The 21,711-nt window shown below is 42.1% G+C and overlaps 1 protein-coding gene across 5 annotated transcripts in view; it reads right to left on the bottom strand.

Moving 5' to 3' along the window:
- LATS2 (large tumor suppressor kinase 2) overlaps positions 1-21,197 on the bottom strand; it is a 50,016-nt gene extending 28,819 nt beyond the window's left edge. Inside the window, exons 1-3 of one of the 5 annotated variants that reach the window (XM_068423186.1) lie at positions 21,053-21,197; positions 18,046-18,164; positions 16,180-16,759 (exon numbers count right to left, since the gene is read on the bottom strand). In XM_068423186.1, the coding sequence (XP_068279287.1) occupies positions 16,180-16,518 (339 nt within the window). In that variant the 5' untranslated portion in view covers positions 16,519-16,759; positions 18,046-18,164; positions 21,053-21,197. Of the gene's footprint in view, positions 1-8,958; positions 9,085-10,170; positions 10,242-16,179; positions 16,760-18,045; positions 18,165-21,052 lie in introns of those variants that run through there. The other 4 variants (XM_068423202.1, XM_068423194.1, XM_068423209.1 and 1 more) reach the window with 4 other exon arrangements.
- Positions 21,198-21,711: the final 514 nt, after the last annotated feature.

Below are 21,711 nucleotides of genomic sequence, written 5' to 3'. Positions count from 1 at the left end.
TGGTTTCTAACCTGTGTGTGTTGCCAAGTACTGTTAAACAGATGTCATTGCAGGTTCACGAGAAGATCTGTGTTCATACTCTGAGCATGCCAAGCCCAAAACAAAGCTAAGCCTCCATGGTAATGACACATGGAGACGGTCCCTGTAATTTGGTGACCGAGTTCACGCTACACCGGTAAGCTCCAAGAGGTCGTCTCGGGGTAATTTCTACAGCTCCAGAGAAACACTCTTTCCACACTTCTACCGTGTGTGCATCTTACTTGGGCTCCTGTCTGTGTGCACACTGCCTTGGATAATGCTGTGAGACGTAGAACTGCAGATGCAATGATTCCTGAACAGCAGTTTTCAAGAAGACAGTCTGCTTCCAAGGTCAACATTCACTTCCTGTAACAAGCATTGCAACTGTCTATTCCTTTTCTCCAAGGCATCCATCAGCTCTTAAAATTGTTGACATTATGATTAATTATTTTTAATCAAGCTTTCCAGTATCTGCCACCACCTTCAGAGACTAACCACAGAGGCCAATGATAAGCAAGCTTAGAAGTATGTGTCTATATATATACACGTGTAGAATTATGTATGAAAACCAGATTTTAGGCAATTTTTTTTCACAACTCAAATTTGTAGGATTTATGTTCCAGGACACACAATACCTGAGATGTTGGAACTATCCGAAGTACTGCCATGCAAAGAAAACAGTAGTATAGTCATAGTAGTTGCATATACTTGAATGACTATAATGATTCTTGTGTATCAATTTTAATAGTTTTCAACTTTCGGCTCGTCTCTGCAGAAGGCTAGAGCTAAGAATCTAGAGCAGAAGTACTCTAGCCTGTAATAATCTGACAGCCTACATCTTAAATAGGATCTACACCACAACTGCCAATGAGTTTTCAATGAGTATAACAATGCTCCCCTCTAAGCAATCTACGTGCCAAGCAATTTCTGCATTCTTTCTAACCTGAAGTGTATGGGCTGGGACATCCCACCAGCTGACTACTCATTTACTCCTGCTCTGAACATTTACCCACATTTGCAATACAACCTCAAGCTCTCCTCTTGAAGAACATTAAGTAAGAAGACAGTAAGAATGACAGAGATATCTATGTGAACAATAAAGACACTAAATATCATTATTCTTTTATCTTCTCTGTGCTGCAACCTTCCTACATCCCCACCCTAGGAACAGCAATTCAGGTTGTAATGTCTTCTGGGTAGAGACCTCATTTGTTGTGATGATATTGCACCACATAGCTTTACTGAAATGCCAATATAACAGTGGATTTGTATTTGATTATCCATAGAACCACAGAACCATAGAATCGTTTTGGTTGGAAAGGACCTTTAAGATCAACAAGTCCAACCATTAACCTAACACTACCAAGTCCACCACTAAACCATGTCCCTAAGCACAACATCTACACGTCTTTTAAAGACCTCCAGGGATGGTGACCCCACCACTTCCCTAGGCAGCCTGTTCCAATGTTTGATAACCCTTTCAGTGTAGAAATTTTTCCTGATATCCAATCTAAATCTCCCCTGGCACAACTTGAGGCTGTCGCTGTAATGGAGCAATGCAAATGTGAAACCCGAGATGAACAGTAAAACTCTTGTTAGCAATTTACACTGGTAACACGATTCATACCACACCAAGCTTTTCCCAATTTCTAACACGCAGGTCAGAGGCCAAAGACCCTGTTCTGCCAGGAAAGGTACCACCACGTTTTCTTATAATGTCACTACAAATGCTTGGAAAACTCTGGACACCAATGCCATAATTTAGAGAAGAAAGATGGAAAATACCAGGTACGCTTCAAGTTACAGGAATATCTTAACTGGTTATTATCACATATAGCTGGGTTTAACCATCCATGTAATCTGAAAGCCAAGCTACCAATATTAAGTGTATTTGAACAAATTTCCATTTAAGGTCACAATCTGTGCCAAAACCTAAGTCTAAGTAAATGGACTTAGCGTGTGTATGTACTGGTGGAACAGGAGGACTCTTTTACTGCTCAAAACAAGCAGCAAAGCTCTGGCTTGATGAAATCAGTAGGAATTTTACTGCTGGTTTCAATGAGGACAGAATTTCAGCCCAAGAATCTTTGTCTTCCAGCATGGTGGGGCTGGGGATACCGTCCCAGTCTAGATAAGCACAGCTGATCTGCAATCCCCCACACACTACTCTTCCCAGCTTTCTCATCTCACCACATTCTCCACAACAGTGATCAGAGAACAGAGCCAAGTTCTACCAGACACTCAGATTGTGCAGGCTCTTCCTGTTTTGTCTTCTGACCCACGCATCCAAGGGACCCTCTGTTGTTGTAGGTGGGGTCTGAGGAAGAACACTCTTAATCAGTAGCTGATGAAATGAAAAGGCCTCCCCACCCCCCCCAGCACTTCCTGCAATGCTCCATACACTAAAGTCATATACCACTACAAGATGGATTGCAGCTCAGTGCATTCCACTGCACTTTGTCACGCTTCCCTGACCGATACTATGCCAAAAATGACTAGCTGTAACAGTTCTCTGGTGAATAAAAGAGCTTTTGCAACTCTGAAACAGAGCTGAGTTTTTAATTCATGTTAAATCTGCTTTTCTGTTCTGAAGGAACATTTTTAATGCTGCCTGTAATTCCCCTTCTGTGCTTTTTTCTTCTGTAGTGACTTTTGTGAAGATAAAGGGAAAATTCAAGCTGACTAGTTTTTAAAAGCCTTAAAGAGACCTCTAAAATATGCCTGAAGGAAGTAAAAACATGAACTAGCAAAATATGAAGATGAAAAAGATCCACATCATGTTCATATAAATCTAGAAATACACGGCAATAACCCAGAAGATTCACAAGACAGCTACCATCGAGAACAAAATCCAAAGTACAGCTGAACTATCTAAACAAGCATAGAGCAACATTATCCAAGATTTGCACATTTACTGTTTATTTACTCAGTACCCAACTGAGCACAATCTTGTGGAATAATACAGACTGCTCCTGCAAACATCCCTTCTACTCAGATACTCTAAGCACTTGTAGTTATAGACTATGCCCTAAGAAACTTTCCTTTGTATTCTTTTATTCAAAACTCATGCCAACAATTACCAAAAGAACATGATTATGAGAAAACTGTAAAACTAACCTAAGTACTTAACAGAGTAAAGTGCTCAATATGTCAATGCTTGGCTCCCCTCCATCGGAGAAGAATACCAGCATGTTGCACGTGCACCCAAAAAAGGTATCCCACTTCTCTCCAAGCCAGTTAGCTTTGCTCAGCACATCAAGAACTGTTGCCAGTTCCAGCCCATTTTTGGAACAGAGGGTTTCACTATCCAACCCCATCTCCAGGCTGACCTGGAAATATGCCTGTCCCGATTGCTACTCACGTATGGAAATAATAAAGCTATTTTTACATGAAAAGCAAATCCTTTATTTTCCCAAAAGCAAGAACAGCCATTGCAATAAGAAGCCAGGCATTTAGAATAGAGGAGGGCGTTACCTACAAGTAAAAAAAAAAGCAATTAAGCCCTGTGAACAGAGCATGTGGGCCGGATGAGGGGCTAAGCATGACTTTAGACAGTAAACACACAAAAAAAAACACTGAAAAGAGGTAAGTGGGGAAGAGGAAAGCAAGGCAACCTGGAGCTTTTAAATTCAATAGGCTGAGAAGGTGGGGAAGACGCCTCTCCTGCTCTGCAGTGCCTGCCAGCTAGAGCAAGCAGCAGGCACTCACTGTTGGGGGGCACTGCTGGGAACACCATGCTGCTTTCTGGTGTGCAGGGAGCAGCTCTGGCTCAGGCTGCTGTTTCTTCCACACTGCCAAGCTGAAGAAAAGGACTTTCCTAATGCCCGAGCATGAGACCTCACTGAACACGCACTGGCTTCAGTCCTGCAGGCAGCTTGGGGGCTGAGAGACCAAAACAGCACTTCGGTGTGCATCGTTAGGATTTTCATCCTCAAAAACTACGTCCAATTTTCAAGGCAGATATTTCATTAGCACTAATGTTCCTCCAGTTAAAACAACCAGTTTGCTACTAATAGCTGAATTCAGCACTTCCAGCTCTGTGACTTGATTGCCCTCCTCCCCAAGTAAATGCCAAACATTACCTCTCTGCTCACACATTCAGTTCCTGCTTTTTAGCAGGGGCTTCATCCTTGTTATGCTTCCTATTTGCCCTCATGACTGTCAGTTATCACTTCCCTGTCAGAATTTAAACCTCAGCAGTAAAACCTCCTCTATCCATTAGCCACTACAATCTGAGAGTCAAAAAAAAGGGGGAGGAACGGGGGGAAGTAAAAATTAGTTCCATTGAGCCTCTTCCCAGATTGGGAAACCACAAAACTACTATGTGAAAGTGGCAAAACAAACCAGATCTGTGGTCTAGTGGCAGGGTTTTCCCCAAATTCATGGACTTAAAACTTTGTGTGCAAGGAGGGTTGATGGTGCCCTGCTAGTTTGACTCAGGGTTTTGTCTAGTGCTGGGCAATGGTCTTATTTCAAGGTAATGGGAGAGAGGAAGAAAAGGTAATTTTATGCATACCTGAAAGTAAGAGAAGTGGCCTCCCCAAGATGCTGTGCTAATGCCACAGCTGCTGTTGTTTGGCCCATATAGGGCAGGGTGATGACTAAGTTCAAACTCCAGTAGATAGTGGTGAACTTGGGAGCACAAACCCTCCTTCACGAGGCAAGAGAAAGAAAATGGCTCTTTGCGAAAAAACAAGGAATCCTGTTAAACATCTAGCGCTGCTATTTGCCCCAAAATAACATTCTGGAGGTGCTGAACTCATAGCAGGACGTTCTGACCTTCCCAGAAATCTGAGAGAGGGCAGCTCTGCCTCCAACACAGGAGCTCTGTCACAGACCTCCTGAGCAGAGGTGTTCCAGGCTCTGGAAGCAACAGCTTCTCCCTGGCAGTAAATCTGAGCACCCATTTCTGCGTAAGTGTACAGCAGGGCCTGCAACAGCAAGTTCTCAACCTCCAGCAGTTTCTGACGCTTATGAACCACAGGGAAGTTCCTGAAAAAGTGGAACTGATTTGTTACAGAAGGTTTTACAGCACCGAAGTAGTACTGAAAAATACTTTTTCTAGGTTACTTTCATGTGGCTAAAAACCCTGAAGGTTCACTTCTCAGTAAACAGAGAGATGGGGGGCAGGGGGAGGCACACCAACGCAAATGAAAATTCTTGTGGCTTGCTTTTGAATTTGCTGGCACTTCCCAGTGAGGGCCTGCTTTTGTAGTATGGGGAGCTGGCGTACCACGTGCCCTGGCAGAGACTGATGACTTTTGCTCGCTTGTAAACTCCTAGGCTCTAGGTCTTCAATTGCACTGTTGGGCACTGCACCAACATCTTTTCTCCACCATTCGCATGACTGCAACACCACACGTTTCACAGGTTCTTCATAAAACACCTTCAAGAAAGCACTCAATGAACTCAGTGCTTGCATTAGAGAACATAATTAAAAGATTTTCAGAATGAGGGATGACCAAGGTGCAAGAAATGATCACAGAAAGGAGATGGAAATGGGTTTCTAGCATAACAACTGCTGGAGTACTTGAAAGAAAAAGAGGAATTCTGCCCCACTCCAGCACACAGCCAGATGGTCGCTACCATGTCTGGGCACACATTACCTAGGCAATCAGGGGATCATCTAAAAGCACAATCAAGAAACTGTACTGGACAATCAGAAAAAACAGGCTCCAGCAAAGTGGAATGCATATCTCTGGAGAAAATTATTCTGCACTTGTTTGGAGCCAGGACAAAACCAGTCCTATATGAAGTGGATTTGCCTTGCTTCGAAGACCGCTGTCATATGGCCACAACTTTTTATATTTTTAATTGGGACAGCCATAGATTTTTTGGGGTTTTTTTTTGTAAATCAAGATACCCTGCACATATTAGTATTTCCAAGGTTCCAGTTACATTGATTAAGTTAGATTTTATGCATCTTTATCAGGCTGACATCTGGCAGGAATGTGAAATGAACACAGTGACTGTGGCAAAGCTGGAAGAAAAGCCTAAGTGGGACATGTGGCTACTTTAAGCACAGACTATGGAGTCCTGACATTGAATGGAAGAAAAGATGCAGAAGTGAAAATATATGGGGTGTGCTGTCAAAGTCACATTACAGTTGCATCTATAATTCTTTAGGATGTCACATCAAATCTAAAAAATAAGGTTGAAGTCTATAAAAGAGTTCTTAATAGTTTGCAATTATAAAAAAAAAAAAATCAATTCACTTAAGGTATTCAGAGGCACATGTAGGAGGTGTTGAATATTAGTCATTCAAACCAACGGAGCAGAAAAAATAATGCAATAGGACAACAGGTAAAGGAAGGCAGAGACTTGAATAGCCTTGAAGATATTTAAGAGTTGATACAGGGGAAGAACAAAATGAACAGGGAGAGAAGGAAGCTGCAGAGCAGCAACAATGATCTCTTGAGTCTGTGCTGACATTTTTTTTCTGTTTTGAAATAACCCATATCCAACGGATTCATAAATGGTGGATAAAATCCAAACCTAACCATATAATGATTTACACAGGAGTAATTTTACAATGCTAGTTGTCCTACTGAAGTAAATGTCTTTGAAGGGCTAGAACTTAACTATATTATCACCTAGTATCAGCAGTCTTCTTTCTAGCATTTTATGTATGTGAGGAGTAATACACTGCATCTTTGCATGCTTTGGATAATATGAGTAATGTATAAATCATGGATTAGAGTAACGAAGGATACCGAAAACAGTTGCAAAATGCTTGGTCATTCAAGCAATCTACATTTAAATCTCAACATTTTACCATTTATATTGCATTTATAGTTCTCTAAATGCATAGAAGACAATACGTGTTGCAGTAACAGTTTCACATAAGCACACATACACTAATGACAATTAAAGACAAAGCAGCACAGAACATCGTTATTTTCACAGGCTGTCCCTGCCATAGCTGTTACCTGATTCACAAAGTTATGGGTACACAGCGTTCTTTGGCTTCAGCCTTCTGAAAATTAACTGACCTAGAAATAATTATTTTTAAAGTCTTTTCATATCCTCTCCTGTTCGCTTCATCTTTTGCCTCCCTGGAGAAATATTTTTAATTGCTTGGATTCAGTTAAAATGAAGAGCACAAGTTTCTCATCAGGAAAAATCCATCTCTTACACTGCAGGGAAGAATCTTGTTTACTTAGACTGAAAAAGAAATCTTCAGTGCAGTACCAAATCCTATGGATTAAGTTCTTCGCAAACAGCTGGTACCATGCAAACACTGCAGTCGTCATAATACATATATGCACACACGCATCTCTTGGGTGAAACCTAATTTCTACATGTCAACTGGTACACAAGAAGTTTCTCGTGAACTGCCACTGACAGTCCAGGTGGCAGGACAAGACCTGAAGAAAACCAAGAAGAAAACCAGTTTTGCTGTGCAGCAACCATAGCTGAATGACCCCATCAAGATCAGAGCAGACAGAATGACCTCAGCAGAAGCCACATGTTATCAGCAAACACACATCAGCTACCAAGTAACATGAAGTCAAAAATATTCCATCAGCAACAGTATTTTGGGTGACCAGCAGCAGCTGTGTAGAGCAGGCAGACAGCAAGAGTTTGACTGGATGACTTTCACCAAGCTTTTATTTAAGCATCTTCTGAAGGTGGGAAATTGGAATCCCTGTCAAGTCTGGACAATTCAAGTCTCCTGCTGCTAGGGTAGGATAACGTGAAAGACCACAATGCCACAGCAACTTCAGCCTCTATTTTGGTAATCAGAGGCATTTTAAAATTTAATTTTATTTTCTTCCAAAAAGCTAGGCAATGATGAAAACCTGGAAATAAGGACCAGCATTTTCCACTCTAAGCCTCAGCACCAAGCAACATAAAAATGCTAGATCTAAGCTACACTCACAATTAGGTTATGAACACAAGCAGAGTGACAAAAGTGGAATGTATTTCACATGACTTATATAAGGCCCAAATTAACACAAACATCCGTAGCTTTAAGCAAACAGACAGACTATCTGTCCCTCCTTGATTTTACTAGCATGAACTGCATTTGTTCCAGCAGTACTTGATTGTAAAACATCTATTCTAGAGTAGCTATATCCATAGTGAGACAGCTTGCAATCCAGCCAGAATTCTTTCCTAAGTCAAATAAAGGAAAATCTGGACCTGCCCAGCTGTTCATTAAGAGAGATTTTTAAAAAAAAAAAAAAAAAAAAAGAGGCAGTGGTGGGGAATTAACGGTCATACTCAATAAATGAGAAAAACAGCAGCTGCCATCACCAAGAAAACTTGACTTGAAGGTCTCTTTCATGTCTCTCCTCATCTATTTTAGATAGCATTGCATACACGCATTTGCAAGTCACAAAGACAGCCAGTACCCAAGGAGCAAAGACTGTATGCACTGGAGCCTGATTTGTGGTAAATTGGTGGGGATACACAGACAACACACACAGGACATGGACATGCTACAGGAGTCACCAACACCACACGCAGCTGCTGAGCAGAATTTGAACGCTGTGCCCAAGGGAGCACCAACAAGCTGTGGTCTGCTTGAGAGTGACATTATCAACCTCACAACCAAAAAGCACTTCTACTGCCATTTTGTAGCACATAACCATTAACCTTCAGAGCAACAGCAGTGTGATCCTCAGTCCCGACCTCCTGGGCATGACCATGCTGGTCACTATTTCTCCTTCCAACAGTGGCCTGGTAAGAATTCAGCCAGTAACTTAAACACTTCCAGAAAACAGACACACAATTGTAATACTACCATGCTTTCAGAAAATGCAGTCAGATTAACTTTATTCTGCCCTTGGGCAAGTATGACAGAATCTGGCAATGATATTTTATAAGTAAAATGGAAGAAAAAGCAGTTTAGTTCCTTTCAGTTTATCAGATTATATTATGCAATTGAATGCCTGGCTACACTCTTGTAATTTAAATTACTATAAACTCACGTACCTGGTGACAGTATTAGTATTTCTACACAGCGTACAGATGAAATTCCCCATTTTTTTTTTCTTCCTGTTAACTTAGTTTCAGTTCTGCTGATCAACTAATTTCAAAATGTCTGCAAAATAATTTTTCCTGTGGGTACAGCAAGAAAAAAAAGTGAGGAAAAAGGACTGCCATTTTAAGTTCTCTATGTATATTTGGCCATGCTTTACGAAAAGAAACGATAAAAAAAAAAATCACTCCACACAAGTATGGCACATACCTGTATATGACATGAGAAGTAGTCACGGACTTTTATTTGCATTCTACTGATACTCAATTAGCAGATTTAACATAAGCTTTTATTTAGTTTAGCAACTATCAGAAAAGCATTCCTAGGTTGAATCAAATGAATTCTAAATGCACATCTTGGATTACCTCTAAGGACTGCAGCATGCAAAAGCCTTGTATCCAGTCCTTCTACTGAAATCTAAGTTTAAATGTGTCATTCCATTTTTTTGAGAAAAAAAAAAAACACAAACAGAACCAAAAAAACACCCCACACACCCTGCATGCAGAGATGCTATTTTTCAGTCTCAGTATAAAATCACATTGGTTCCTCTCAAACAGAAAAGAACAGCAGAGATTTAGGCTGAGAACAACAAAAACATGCAAGAGGAACAGTTACACCCTACTACTATTGTGATACCAACTTCCTGTTATAATAATGGCAATCTTCACTTTTGGTCACAAGGGCTTTTTTATTCAGAGACTGAAGTTAATGCTTATGCAGAATTTTTAGTGACTGTGATGAAGCCATTTCCTTTTTTATTTGAAAAAAAAAAAAAATCCATAGCTCAACCTTCTCCTGGCAATTAAATTTTAATAAATACAATCTAAGTACCCGATGCAAGTTAATCCTGCACCCTATTACAGCAATATAAAATTTTAGACTTCTATATTAACTCCCAAGCTTCTAGAATGATTATAGGGAAGCATTAGTTTAACATAACTCAAGATTCACAGTTATCTACAGTTGAAGTCTGGCATCTGATTAGCGTTCTGTCATTCCAAACATAATCCTACTACCAAGATGCAATTTATTCTACAGTTTGCCAAAGAAGACTAACAAGAATAAAGACCACAGTTTAAAACACACTGCAGTCCTGTTCAGTGCCATATTATTGCCCAGCTGCCAAGAAGCCACATCTTGCCATGTGAAGGAGCACATGCAATTACCTACTACTGCCAAGGAGTATTTCTACCACTGGGAAAACGCAAGGGAAAAGACAGAATTCTTTTTCTTTTTTCTGCAGGACAAGAGCATACTTTAAGCCACACTCACACAGAACAAATCCAAGAGCACTTTCCCAAATATATTGCAGAAACTGTGTCATGACACAGAAGATTTAAGTACATTCACTAAGACCATGTCATCAAGAAGAGACAGCAACATAGGAAGACTGGAGACAAGAGAAACAGGATAGAAGAGAGAGATGTCAGCAGGTATCGGCTCAAGAACAGTCCTCATGTCTTGCTTTCAGCCTCTGGAAAGCTATGACCTACTTTTTTTTCCTGAAGCAGCTAAAAACTGAAGTGACTTAAGGGGCTAACTTCAGGTGTATTGGTGGGAAAACACATTGCCTTACATGCCTTGATGGAAGAACACTGGATGATATTGAAAACTTCTCAGAAATTAGAAAAAGGTTGAAACCAAAAAGGGAGGTTAGGGAGAAAAGAAAAAAGTATAGGAAAAGGTTACAAAACAAGCTCTCAACACAGCTAGCAAAGAGAAGAGAGTGAACAACTTACCTTCAAATGAGGGAGGCAAACGAACACACAAGAGACTGTTGGCCTGAATTATCAAATCTACTTTGGTTGCTAAAATAAAATCCTTCTCCTGCATTCAGCAGCGAGTGTCCTCATTTGAAGGCCTCTTTTTTCTCCCTGTAACCCAAGAATACTTATTTCCTCCTGACTTGTAACATAGCTTGTAATGACTCTTGCCACCTTTAACATATGTCCCACAGAATAACCTACGCAATCTTATAACAGCTCATTCTTCAGTCATTTTTCATTAACAAAACTATCTGGACCCAAACCACCCAGAAGATGACTAAGATGTTCATCCTGGAGACTTTGGTAAACAGCTGGGCAAGCAGAACTCTTAACACAGGTAAAGTTTACCCAAGCAGAAGAGAGAATTTTGTTACAGGACAGGCCAATATTATGAAATTAATTCCTGCATTTGCTCAGGGCTATTACAAAATTTGCTGCCCTTCACCCTGAAGGCAAATTGTCTTTTTAGACTTGTCCTCTTAACAAATACATCGCAACAGGTATTTTACTACAAGCAAAACTCCAGCCATGCACTGTCTGTTACGAAAACAAAACTTTGCATTGTATCTGCTTCTTCTCATCACTCCAACAACAGGATGAAAAGTCATACTGCTCAGTAAAACACGCTGCTAGATGGCACATGGATTATACGTGAACAAGCATGACCTAAAACCTATATAGAAAAGAAAAAACAGAATACTAACTCCACACGCAAAACATAAAAAGGACTTTTCTGCCCAAGCTCTATTTGGCATAGCAGAATTTCCCTCACTTAAAGAACTGCAAATATTTTTTCAAATTGAGATGAACATTGTATTCCCCATTGTCAATTTTTCCCAAAATCAAGCAGTAGTTCCCAGATCAGGGTAGAATCTTTGCCAAATGGGTTAAATAAAAAGGATGTCTGCCATGACGAAGAGATCAAAAGAGTCCTGGAATGCAAGGAGAATGAAAAAAAAAAAACAAACAAACCAACCAAACCCAAAAGCACCCCACTTTGTAGAAGTGAATTCCTTTAACTCAGTGTAATACAAATTACAAGATGGTTAGCTTGATATTCTTCAACACATTACAATACCCACCATTCCAGTTCCTTGAAAGACACTATAATTAATGTCCAAAGGACAGACCTTCCCCTTTGGAATGTTCTGATATTGGCACAGGTGAGGTGTACATGCTTTATTACAGAGATATTTATAAAAGCCTCTGGAAAAAATGAAGCATAAGGACTTCCCTGCTTCACATATTCACAGTTATTCAGTGTGTAGTATATGACAAATGTTACTGGAGGTACATAGCCTGTAAAAAACCCTAAACCACCATTTTTTCTTAAAAACAGCTGCCCAAACAAACTATGTCTAGAAATCTTCACCCAGAAAAGGAACTCCTGCTCAAAGAAGTTTGCTGGGGGGGCAGGGAAAGAAGTGACAAGTGTGTAACATTCCACAGTTCATCTAAAACTGCTGCAGCCCACTCTAAATTACAATGTCAGTGGCTGTTTATGCTCTAAAGAAGTACAGTAAGTACAGTACAGCCCATTCAGGTTGCTGGAATGTCACTGATCATATGCTCAATTGCATCTATTCATTAGAAAAATTCAATCCACAACAGCAGCAGCATTTACCACCACACCCGAAACGCCATCCAGTTGCCCCAGGTGATCCCAGCGGTTTAGCAGCCCGAAGGACAGACACTCCATTCTCTTGTCCCTCTGCAGTGACCGCAAGTCACCCTTCCAAGCCCAAGGAGTTATATTTACTAAAGAACAGTATTATCAGCAGTGCTTTTGGCTTCAAGCTTTTGTAACAAAAAAGGTCCAGCCTTTTGCAATCATGTTCTACAAGTTTCAAAACAATTTATGCTGCACTAATTATTTTTGATCTAAACTTGCTAAATAATTACTGTTGAAAAGATGACTTAAACAAACAACAGACAAGTTATTCCATTTGTTTGAGAATTATGACTAATTATGTGTGTAATTTTGTTTTGTATCTCTTAAAAAAAAAAAAGTGTGTAATCCTGGCTTCTTTCAGGTCAACAGCAAAGTCCCCACTAAGTCTTGGGGGCCAGATTCCCTACAAAATCATAAGCTACACAATGGCTGAAAAGAAATCTTTGTGAAAGAACGTGGCTCACTTAAAAGGACACTGGCAACTTCCTAATCAATTTAAAAAAAAAGTTTTCACATGTAACACCTATGATGACTGTAATTGAAAGATACAAGAACTTTGTATTTACTTCACGAATTACACTGCATTTTACATACTTGTTAAGTTTACCAGCCAGCTTATTACCAATTTCCTGTCTGTGTGGGTCTTTCATAGAGCAAGAATAAAGTAATTAAATAAAAAGGAAACATCATAACATCTTATTAAACCAATTTCAATTTCATCTTCAAACTTAGAGTCACTTAGGCACAACAGGGAGCTACAAACCCTACCTTTATATTACCTAATAGGCAACATCTCTTGTAGTACGTAAAATGGTTGTTGTTAAAATCCAACCATGCTACAGATAACGCTAGATGAGTAGAGCTAGTAAAAGCAATAAATAGAAGCATCCTTTCCCCAGCCTCTAAAATTTATACTTTTTCCTTCTTAATTGTCACTGCTCCCCTTCACCCTTCCAAAAATCCTTACTGTGGCCCAATAAACACACAGAAGAATCCCGATCCCTGCATGGTGTCCACCAGATTAGCCACAAGGTTAGGATTACTTTCCAGTGTTCCATCTAGATGACCAAAAAGCATCAGCCCAAATCCAACGTGAAAATGGAGTCCATGTAAGATCAAACCAAATAATGTTATAGCCATCCAGTCACTCTTTGCAACTTCCTAGAACGACCATGGTTACAGCTTCTCACGACAAACAGCCAAATTCAGGACCCTTGCAGCCGTTGAACAGCTCCAACAGCCAAATTCAGGACCCTTGCAGCCACTGAACAGCTGATTAGTGTACCACAAAGCAGGATCAGGAGGTGTAAGATCTTGTACTCTGCAGGCTTGCTGTAAGGAAGGCTCAAGCAGACCATCAGCTACTCATGGACTGAAATCCTTAACGTCTAAACGTTTGCTCCTGGCATTTGGCAGGGGCTTCAATGCCCATTTACCAACTTCACACTAGCACTGGATCCAGAGGTAAACAAAACTACCCCCAAAGAAACCAAAGCTGACTTCACTTCTCTGTTAAATCAGAGATCTATTAGTTGCCTAAATGACTACTGAAGATGGCCATGCGGTAGGGATTTAAAGGCTTTGATTCACGATCAGGGACAGGGTAGCTTGGAATGGCTGATTTACTACACTTTATGCTCTGAAGCAGTTCAGCATTCAATTCAGAACAGCTCAGGCACCAGGAAGAAAGGAAGAATCTAGAGGTAGTGATCAAGTCTGTCACCTTACACTGTGCCATCCCCAGGGGCAGACACCATTCACACCACCCCAAGAAGCTCCTTTCATTCACAACCCTCCAGGACAGCCAACCTTCATATGGCCTGGACCCACATTAGGAAACGCAGCACTTTTAGCCACAAGACTCCAGTTTTGGAACCCCTATCTGGACTCTGGTCAGACGTGATCCTGCTTATGCCTAGGTTTGAACGCCAAACACACCTAAGGGATAGGTCCAATAATGCTGTCTCCAGGCAACAAGTCACTGCTAGGGAGAAAAGCTAAATGTGAGGATGGAATGATCATGACCAATGAGGAAAAACAAAACCCAACCAAAAATGTGCAGCCAAATTTAAGGAGGTAGCAAACATCTCCACATCAGACTCAGAACTGGGCTCATTCTCTGTGCTCTGTAAGAAGCAATACCATCATATGAACACTGAAGTCAAAATAGCTAAAGATATTAAAAACTTTACACATATAGTGCATTACACTGCCTTTAATACCAAGACATTTTAACAGGTGCTCAGGTATTTCTGTTTTATACATTGGCTTAACATTTCTGTGCTGCAGTGTGCTCAAAGTACTTTCCAAGATTTCAGTCCAACAAGCCTGTTCTGTGTGTGAACGATTTGTCCATGTAACTTACCAAAGGCACATTTCCAATCCAGAATCCAGCTGTGCTCATTTAACCTTAGCTCAGACACACACGGAGTGTTCTCATCCTAAACAGCCAGGGAAATTTAGAGGGTAGAGTTCTACAAAACACTGTTGTTTTCATGCTTAAGATCAGAGAAAACCCTTGGTTCCTCCAGTTAAATAATTCAGTACAGCATCTTGGTTCACTGGACTAGGAAGTGTTTAGTTGTACTGCAGCACTTCTCATTGGATCTGCAACCTACTCTAGCTCTGATTATCTCACATAGCATAGTATCTTTGGAAGAGAAACAGCACTAATTAATGTCTATGTAGCTCTAGAGAAATGCAGACTGTTCATAATATTGCCTGATGTTAGTTTTGTTATACAGATTCAGAATATAGTCTAGGAGAGCCAAGAGACTCACACTTTGCCACGAGTGAATGGAGGTTAAGTTTTGAAACCAAGGAAATGCCACTGAAAGCGCTTCGGTTTTAAATCTCTCCAATTTATATCAAGGACTATAAATGGAAATGTTTCAGCTTGTCAACAACTGCCATTCAATCACACGGGAAAAAAAGTTGTTTCTACAACAATCAGAATCTGAACCCAAAATAGCACTTCATCACTAAAAAGCAAAATTTTGCACTATTCCTGGACAGAGGTAAAAGTCAATGCCAACACTGGAAGCACATGCAAGATGAATGCAGCTCAACACAAAAAGATCATGTTCTGCACCAGGTGAGCAGTCTCTGAATTACGAATACATTCTAGCGTCAATCTCAGAATGACAAAAGCAAGCATCTCTGTGCCAAGTCCCTCACCTGAGACAGGGCTACCACCTCTTGATAGAAGCAGAGAAGGTGAGGAAGAAAAGGTGTGCAGGCAGCCACTGCTGCTTGCTGAACATCCAGCCAGTTCCACCAGCTTCCAGCAAACAGCAAGTGATCTTCTTCAAAGACCAAATACTGTCTCTGTCATTTCTTTTAGTTGCTTCCAACAGTGAAGTGAGTTCAGATGTGCTAGACAAAATTCCACCCTAATACTCATAGCTAAGGTTTGTTTCAGTATTGAGGGGGGAAAAAAAAAAAAAAAAAAAAAAAAGACAAGCTACCCTGTTCAGCCTTATACATCAACTGGGGAAATCATAAGAGAATCCTAGAGGTCAACATGACCGTCTAACATGAACTAACCCCACACTAGGCACATCTCTCAACAGCAAGTCCATCTACTCTGCTAGTCATACAGCAACACAACTGCCAGAAGAATCGGTAAATTTTGCCAACTGGCAAGCTTGATAACTTCCACCAAAATCCTTTCTTCAGTCCTGAGTATAAACTCGTTTTGAAGGCAGTGACAATCCCCCCTCCAAACTCATACGTACCTGATCGCAACCTGCATTCACCAGTTCCTGGAGCATCTGCCTATTTACTTCAACAGCTGCTGTACTGCTCGACTCATTAGCAAAAGGCAGCAAAGAATACCTAATTTCTCGCAGAGCTTTCTGATACGGTCCAAACTTAGGCGTTTGTCTCATCTGCTGCTGCCTTGCAGCATCCTTCCCTATTAAAATCTTAGGGTCCAGAGAAGTTTCACTGCCTGGTCCAATAGGTATTCCCTGACCTGAAGATTTGGATGGTTGCTTTAAACCTTCTCGAATCTCTTGTAACCTTTGTCTGCTGTTTCCAGAATATGTCGTAGCAGGAAAAGTCTTTGGCCTCATTGTTAATCCAGTTTTCTCTGAGCATAAATACAGCTTTATTCTTAGTTTTTTTAAATTACTGTACTTTGAAAAAGTGTTGCTTGATGGTATCAACTTCTTGTAAACATAATCCTTCGAAGAGAAAAAGAAAAGGCAAAATTTTCAAGAAATTTCTGCCAACTTTTTACTTCAGCTCACGATCTTCACGTTTCCTACAGAAAATGAAAATCCTTGGAATCATCATTTTGCAGACTGACAGTGTCTGAAACAAAAGAAAACAGAAAGTACATGCAATTAAGTTGATATTGTAAATGCCTCTGAAGGGACAACATGACAATTAATCAAGTGAAAGTGAATCAGTTTGACCTATTAAGCTGTCACAGCTGGATCCCCTTTAATGTTTTTCACTTTATCCGTTTTCAAGAATAGGATTCCAAAAGGCTTTCTCAACATAATCAATAAATAATTCATTTTCTTTAAAGTTTCATTTTCAAATAAAACCCTTAAAACCTACAACATTTAAGAATTTTACAGTATCTAACTGCTGCAAGTTTCCCACCCAATTGCATAACCAAATCCTGGACAAGACTATCCTATTTCATAATTAGGGAAGAGTATGCTCATGAAATGTTCTCCCCCACTTAAGATTCTGTTTGTTTTACACTAGCTGAGCTCAGTTTCAGAAGTTTATGAGAAAGATTTATAATGGAAATATTGATGACTCTAACCATAGCAACTTCTAGTATTTCAATAACAAAGTGAATAACAGAAAGACAAGATATTTTGCCTTTCCACATAAATATCTCAGCGAAGCCTGAAGCTAAGAATTCTCCCAGAACTGGAAGGAGGGGGGGAAAAAAAAAGTGTATGTGCCTTATAGGGAAGAAAGGGAAAAGAGGGGTAGATGGAGCTACTCAGTAACAGCAGAAGAGGCAGAGTTGGCATCCCAACACAGAAAAAAGACTTTGAGAGAGCTTTATGCACCTCTTCGGACATGCAGCAAAGAACAACTATGCAGCACAGCTGAGCTACTGTGCAACTTGTGATCTCCGTGCAGCATGAAGTTACAACAGGAATCCTACCTTAACTAAGTCTTCGTGGCATTACCATAATAGAAACATTAAATAATGGTGCATTCAGAAGAGGATTAAAAAGACAGCTTAATCAGAAATGTCATCTTGCTATTGATGCTGCTTACGCAAGTTTGCTTCTGCTGCTGCTATTAGCACTTGCAAAGTGACTCCTGAATGCTGCTCAAGCCACTTTGTCAGGAAGGTTAGAATTTTGTTCAGTGGCTTTCAAATCACAAATACAGAAGACGGTAACACACTCTGTGTTCCTCTCGGTCACTCAGAAGTCAACTGGATTTTTTTTTTTTTAAAAAGGAGCTTCACTTCTGTTCACAGCACATTTAATCATTGGAAAGTTTCTCCAGAAAGTACTGTTCTTTATTTTCACATTATCATACTAAAACTCAACTCACTGCGACAATTTTTCCTGTGATAGCTATAGTATTTCCCGACAAAACAACCATTTCCATACATTTACCATCACTTCTCACTGCCAAGCAAACAGCTTACTCCTGTGAAGGCCAAGAAGATCTGGACACATTCACCACTTCCTCATGAGTTCAGAGTCCACTTCAAGCTTTCCTCTACAACCAAGGACTGAAAAGCAACAGTGAAGTCAGACCCCAGACTCTTTTATGATGTTTCACCACTTTGAAATGCAGGAGCACAGATTAATCACTTGAGATTAACCCACATCAACTTCTTTTGCTAAGATTTAAATGCTCAGTTAACTAAAAGACACCTATAATGTATTCAAGGTCTTGAGCTCCTCCACTCTGCACTCTCTAGGGATATCCTGCAGCTCTAATTTATAGAGGACTAAGAGTGACATAAATGCCCACATGCACATTAGAAAGGGTTTGTCACTTGTTTTAAGGGAAGTGTCAAAGCTGTTCATCTAGCTTTTGATATTTCCACAAACAACAAATCCGCTATTAGTCAATAACAGATCAAGTGTTCATTGTTCGCAGTGGAGACAAAAGCAAGGATCCCAAGAACAGGGTTTTTTTTCTACTTAAACTATAGCAAAAGATAATACATAGCCTTGTTAAAAAAAACAATAGTATTGCAGCATTTTTAGTATTACATCATAACTAGCTAGTGCTTAAAGATACAGAGAATTAATTGGTATATAACTGTCTGTCTTTTCCTCACAGCAGCAGGCACCATATGGCTGGGTTTAGGAATCTGTGTTGTTCTTCCTTTTCAGTCCCTGTGCCAATCCTCAGGCCTGGGACACGCTGGAAGAGCTTGCAATCCCCCCACCTTTTCACAGCAAAGGACTGCTTTCCCACTTACACACATGCTTCACATAAAGAACTTTTGTGACCTCTAGCCTGAGCTTGAGTCTAATAATGCTAGGTCAAGCCAGCTGGCAACTTCCTCAGCTTACATTTACAATACTGCTAAATCAGAAAGAAATGCTGATCGTTTAGACAGTATGAATAAGAACTGCACACTAACTAACTGCAAATGTGTTTCATATTTTGCAGAAGGGTTTTTTAACTAAATACATAAGATAAGCCAAGAAATCGGAACATTAAATATTACAGATGATTTAAAAAGGACAAGCTGCCTGCTTTTCAAAATCTTCCCGATTTGCATCTTTAGCAAAAAATAAAACAGTTGTATACTTAAAAAGATGTGTAGTGTGTCTAATTCTGTCTAAGCATTTCTGACTGCACATCTGGATTTGGAGAACACCAAATTCTTCTAACTGCACCTTGCCTACAGCCTGAATGTATCAATAACCTTCCTGCCATCATGAGAAATGATTTTTCAGAATTATTTTTGAGCTTCAAGCCATTCTAAACAATCCTAAGTTTTTTTTCCAAAATGTTATATGTTCTACACTAATTACAAGCTTGCCCATCATCCTGAAGATATAGTATTTCAAATAAGTGCAGCATTACTTTAATTGCATCAAGTTAGAACAATTTTTGAATAACTGATTATTTTTCTTCATTTGAGAAACATCAATAGCTTCTCTGGCAGCAACCAACCAACCACATGGAAATTATATGCTGATGTCTGTTGTCGCAGAAGCACTAGCTACTCACTCTCCTGTTTCTTCATTCACCAACAGGCTGCTTGTGCTAGTGGCTCTGTGGAGCTGGGACACAGGCAAGAAACTAAAGCTGAGTCGTGTTTTGAGACCTAAGTCCCAAACCCCGAGCTGGCAAGTTGTTCCCGTCTACAACTGTGCAAGCACTATGGTGAGCTGAACTAGCAATCACTGCAGAAGGAAGGAGTAAAGTTTTAGGAAACTGCTACAATTGCCTTCCCTCTCTCAATGTACGGGTATTTGCTTGGGGTTTTTGGATCACAGATTTATGGAAGTAGGGACTGTCCACTTTGTACTAGAGGTCTACGACTGTCGGGGGCGGGTGGGGGGGGGGGGGGGGAGCGTTTCAGGCATTTCATTATTATACAAACCGTGCTCCCCTTTATAAGTGGACACACGGTGAAAGTGAAAAGAACGGAAGTGAGGATTTTCCCAAAATCATTCCTTCTCTCCTTCGTCCTGCTAACAAAACTGTCCAAAACTAACTCTGCCTGCGTCCCACTGCCAACCATAAGCACTGCCCCAATCCAGCGCTGTGGGAAACAGCTCACCTTCCCCGTCCGCAGCAGACCAGTAATTGACCGCAGAGCCTGGACACTCCAAATAAGCCTTTTTTTGCGTCATTTGCGCGAGTGCCTTTGCCGGGGAAGGGGATATTTCAACACGCACACAACTCACGAGGCAGGAGAGAGGGTGGCGAAGTGCTGAATTTTGGCAGTGACCTTCAACTGACTGGGAACAGCAGAGCCCCCGCCACAGACAGATGGGACCTCGCGGGCTCTGGATGTCCCCGCTCGGCTCCCGCCGGCCCTCACCTCCAGAAACACCCCCCCGGCGGAGTCTGGCCCCGGCTCGTCGCCTCCAACCCCCGTGCCGGCCGGGAGTACCCCCGGGAAACGCGGGCGCCCCAACCCCTTCTCCCTCAGCCCCAAACCCACCCCTTTCGCAGGCAGAAAGCTCCCAAAATAAACTCCGGCCATTTACCAGCAGCTCAGGCCTGCTGGGGCACCCAGAGGAGCCGGTCCCCACGGTGGGAGGGGGGAACCGTGAGGCAGAGGCCTCAGGCGGGCGGGACCCTCCAACGCCCCCGCGGTGGCTGGGCTGTCACACGGGTGTCCGGAAAATGTCGAACGGTGCGGGCAGGGCGCCGAGGCTGCCCCGGAGAGGGGACACACACACACGGGGCGCTCACTCCGCTCAAGGACTGACCCGCCTTCTCGGCCCCCTCTTCTCCACACCACTTTCCCCTCAGAGCGCGGCGGTTGGCGGCGGAGGGGGGGAGTCGCTCGCACCCCATGTTGAGGGGAAACCGCGGCGCCGCACCCCCCCGCCCCCCTACCCTACCCTACCCTACCCGACCCTACCCTACCCTACCCTACCCTACCCTACCCTACCCTACCCTACCCTTCCCTTCGCTCACCTCTTCGGGGCGCCCAGCGCCGCCGCTCAGCCTACCGGGGGGGCCGTCACGGAAAAGCTCAACGGCGGCGGCGGCGACCCCGACGACGCGCGCCGGGGTCCATGCTTCCCCTCGGCCGTCCCGGGCGCCGAGTGCGGGGCGCAGTCGGGACATTCGCTACATTGTTGGCATTCCATTCGCGTCACGTGACCCGCGGCGCCCGCGTCATTCCACTCCCTCCCCCCTCCCCGCGCATACCAGCGGGGGGAGGGGCTTCTAGGGCGGCAGGGCGGGAAGGGCCGTTGAGGGCTGTGGCACCCTGAGGGCACCGGAGGGCGGAGGGGAGGCGGTCGCCCTCCGCCCTCCGGTCCCCATAGGTTTACAAGCAGCTGTGGCACTCTTTTCCCCTCAGAAAAACCACCCCACTTCACAACCCCCCCCTCGGCTGGGTTTTGGGGGAGAGGGGTGGCTGAAGTGGTGAAGGAATGACACTGCCTCTGCTTGTTGAGGTGAAAAGGGTTGAGGGAGGCCAGCTTGGAGGTGCCCATCCACTTGCTGGATGCCCCAAACTCATTTTAAGTGTGAGTTTTGTGGTGACAACCTTTTATTATTATTCCTTCCACGCTGAACTAAAACCACACACACACAAATTGGCAGGACTATCAACGCCTATTTGGGCT

This window comes from Nyctibius grandis, chromosome 2 (genome assembly GCF_013368605.1).
Source record: "Nyctibius grandis isolate bNycGra1 chromosome 2, bNycGra1.pri, whole genome shotgun sequence".
Lineage (NCBI taxonomy): Eukaryota > Metazoa > Chordata > Aves > Nyctibiiformes > Nyctibiidae > Nyctibius > Nyctibius grandis.
Note: the sequence above shows the minus strand (reverse complement) of the source record. Positions and strands in the feature narration are given on the sequence as shown.